General features: G+C 37.5%; 1 protein-coding gene across 1 annotated transcript; it reads right to left on the reverse strand.

Moving 5' to 3' along the window:
* Nucleotides 1–261: 261 nt before the first annotated feature.
* Nucleotides 262–1,636, reverse strand: LOC149197998 (protein SRC2 homolog). The gene has a single exon (XM_089406049.1). It carries the CDS (start codon nt 1,473–1,475, stop codon nt 525–527), a length of 951 nt encoding a protein of 316 aa, XP_089262175.1. The 5' UTR covers nt 1,476–1,636; the 3' UTR covers nt 262–524.
* Between the last annotated feature and the right edge of the window lie 1,881 nt (nt 1,637–3,517).

Below are 3,517 nucleotides of genomic sequence, written 5' to 3' on the forward strand. Positions count from 1 at the left end.
AACTTACTTATCATAGAATAGAAAGTGTTGTTATTTAGCCCCAAGGGTTAGTTCAAGTAGTCTAGAGCCAAATGTAAAGTTTTTTTTATATTGTTGTTATCACAAATTTAACTATTTTTCCATTTAATCTTAGATTTCAGTGTTTTCATTCTGAAAATATTATTAATTAGGTTTAATTTTAAAAATTAACCATGAAATATTAAATGGATCTCAAACAAAGAAAATACAGGAAAAACTAAATGCAGTGACCCACAATGTGGAAAAATAAGGCACAGGATCCTATGAATTTTTATCCCAACAAAGTGCATTTTCTACAACTTTATTTTGTGACAAGATGGAGCATGAAAGTGGTAAAGAGAATTCTTGACTCAGGTGTAAGATTCCTTCAGGATGGGACCCACCCTTTGGCAAGATCATTGTTCTGAAACCCTAACGTTCTTCATCACTTGACGCAAATTCAAGAACGTCAAATGACGCCTAGTGACCTTCGAAGCAAACAGAGAACAAACTAGAATTGATGAATGTTACATGGAAAAGAAAGGATCAGAGGAAATACTCAGAGACCCGCCATGGAACTGCGACATTATGGAGTCACTGAGCCCGTTCTGTAACGCCGTCCCGTCGAGGCCAAACATCAATCCTCCCGCCGCGGCGCCTGCCAGAGCCCCCGCTCCGAGCCCCAAACCCTGATGCTGTCCGGCACCGGCGTAGTTGTTTCTCGCAGGACGCGATCCGGGCAAGCCTATGTAATTCTCCTGTGGCCAAGAACCCATAAATGGCGGCACTGGTTGGCTCGCCATCGGGGGCCGAATTGGAGGGCGAGGATAATTAAAATTGTGAGGAGGACGGGCAGGACCCTGAGCCGAGGCTGGGGTTTCTTGGACAGGGTAAGTGTAAGGGAAATTAGGGGGCGGGAAATTACCCGGGCGTCCCGACGGCATTTTTGACGGTGGAGCCGCCGGATAAGCAGTCACTGGTTCAGCATCCTCTTCAAAAGTGATTCCATTTGTCGAAGTCGAAGACCCTGAATCGTACGAGGCCTGCGGATCGAACCTGCGACCTACCTTTATCGACACATCAACCAATCCTCGCGCCTTACCAGATGGGGTCCGGAGCTGGAAACTGGCGGACTCGGTGTAGTCTCCGTCTGCATTGTTGGATTTGGCCACGAATTCTTTGAGCGGAATGGTTGCGCTGCATTCAAGCTTCGAATAGTGGAAAAGCGGCTCCTGGCTGTGGACTTCTACTTGCAGAGACGCTAATTCTTTGTCTTCTTCGAGCTTGAGGGCATCGACGATGCAAGAAAATTTCATGTTCCAGGTGGGGTGCGTGTCTCCGATCTTGTCGATGTTGCTGCAGTACTTGTGCTCGGGGTTTATCCATGCCACGCATAGGGTTCTGAGCTTGTACAGGGGATTGCTCCGCTTGAGACCCCTGGCAGAGATTATGCAGACCTCTATCGATCGATTTTCCATTTCGAACCTGCGACCTCCTTCTCATATTCCTATTTACCACATTGGAGTCCCTCCAAAGCGAAGGAGGGCCATCTTGCCTATGATCGTAAGAAAGGCACCCCATGGCTTCAATGGAATCATTGATTTCTGTGAGAGGAAGCTATCGATGAACAGTGGCACAACGTACATATGCTTATTGCATCTTTTCAGAAAAAAAGGAATCGATGGCTAAATTGTCAATGTTTCGCCCCTTTTTTAAATTATAGATATATATCATTTTAGTTAATAGAATTTAGTGTAAAAATTGTTGATTTTAGTAAAGTAGGACAATTTGAAAATTAGTCCCAAGGGTTAGCTCAATCGGTCAAGCCGGGGCCTCGCCAATAGGAGGTCACAGGGTCGAAACCCGAAAGCTCTTGGGGTTAGGTCTGTGATGGCCGAGGGGTGTGACCCCCTTCGGGTGGGGTCCACCCTAGAGACTTCCGGCCGAGGGGTGTGACCCCCTTCGGGTGGGGTCCACCCTAGAGACTTTCGGCCGAGGGGTGTGACCCCCTTCGGGTGGGGTCCACCCTAGAGACTTCCGATCCTGGACGTAGCGGACCACTGACCATGGTATCCGTGAACCAGAAGTGAAAAAAAAAAAAAAAAGACAATTTGAAAATTTTGAAAAACATTATTTTAAAAGCATTAAAATTTTTTAGATGAGTTTATTTAAAAGAAATAAATTTTGAAATTTTAAATTATATATATATATTCACAAGTGTTATTTAAATAATATAAAATAATAATTTTAACCAAAATTACATCATGCAATTAATTAAATAATGGAAAATAATGATTTTAACCATAGGTACATCATCCAATTAATTAAATAATGTAAAATAATGATTTTAACCATAGGTACATCATCCGATTAATTATAAAAGATTTAAAAAATATAAAAACTAATTCTATTAAAAATCCCTAATTTTCTTTTATATTACCACAATAATTTCATTTATAAACAAAATTTTCTTTTATATTAGCACAATAATTTCATTTATAAACAAAATAATTTCATTTATAAACAAAATTATTACAGATAGATAACATTTCATTTTCCTCTTCCTCTTTTCATACCAATTTTATTAAATTATTTTATGTTCTTTTTATATATATTAATATTAATATTATTTTTTTCAATTATTTTGACGCAAATAAAATGATAAAAAACAAATTATAACCCTGATAACCTTAATTTCATGATTTCACATTATATATTTATTTGTTATATATATTGGAAGATTTTTTGGGTTAATCATTTTATTCTATTTTTTTTATTAGTGATCATGAATTAAAATCAATAAGGTGTTGAACCATGCATCAATATCGTAGTAAATATTAAAGAATAAATTGTTAGATCAAGTTATCTCTAAAATATATTGTAACCATTAAATTAAGTAATTACAAATACATACTTAAAAAAAAACATAATAAACAAGTGTAATATGCAGCATTGTTTTTTATTACCTACCTCTAATGAAAAAAGTAAAAAGTTATTGTAATTAAACTAAAACAAATACTAGGATATTTCAAAAATTAGAAGTTATTGTAATTACGCTAAAACAAATACTAGGATATTTCAAAAAAAATTAGGCTATAAATAGGGGAAAATAATATTATTATATTCTAAATTTGTCGGTGTGATAAAGATATTGGATGCCTAGAGGAAAGATTGAAATTGTTTGTAGTTTATTGATTACTTGTAGTTTAAGTTTAAGGGTTGTCCTAATTGCCTATTCTGTCAATTCACGCATAAAATAATGTTTAACAAGGAGCCACTGTCGTGGCGGTAGTCCCTGCGGAGGTGTGCAAGGACAACACAAATGGATTGTATACTGTGCAAGGACAACACAAATGGATTGTATACTGTGCAAGGACAACACAAATGGATTGTATACTGTCCGATTTGAAATGGGATTTGAAATGGAACTGAAATAGTTCACCTAGAGCTGTCAAATCGACGGTGATGTGCGGAATTTGATATGCAATTGGGTGTTATTAGAAACCTATGGATTTTGTTT

Source organism: Pinus tabuliformis, chromosome 2_2 (assembly GCF_031772625.1).
Source record: "Pinus tabuliformis cultivar Carrire ecotype Pingquan chromosome 2_2, CPIR1, whole genome shotgun sequence".
NCBI lineage: Eukaryota > Viridiplantae > Streptophyta > Pinopsida > Pinales > Pinaceae > Pinus > Pinus tabuliformis.

Bases quoted from the DNA above. Each gene is read 5' to 3' on its own strand.
- LOC149197998 (XM_089406049.1), bottom strand. From the start codon at position 1,475: ATGGAAAATCGATCGATAGAGGTCTGCATAATCTCTGCCAGGGGTCTC.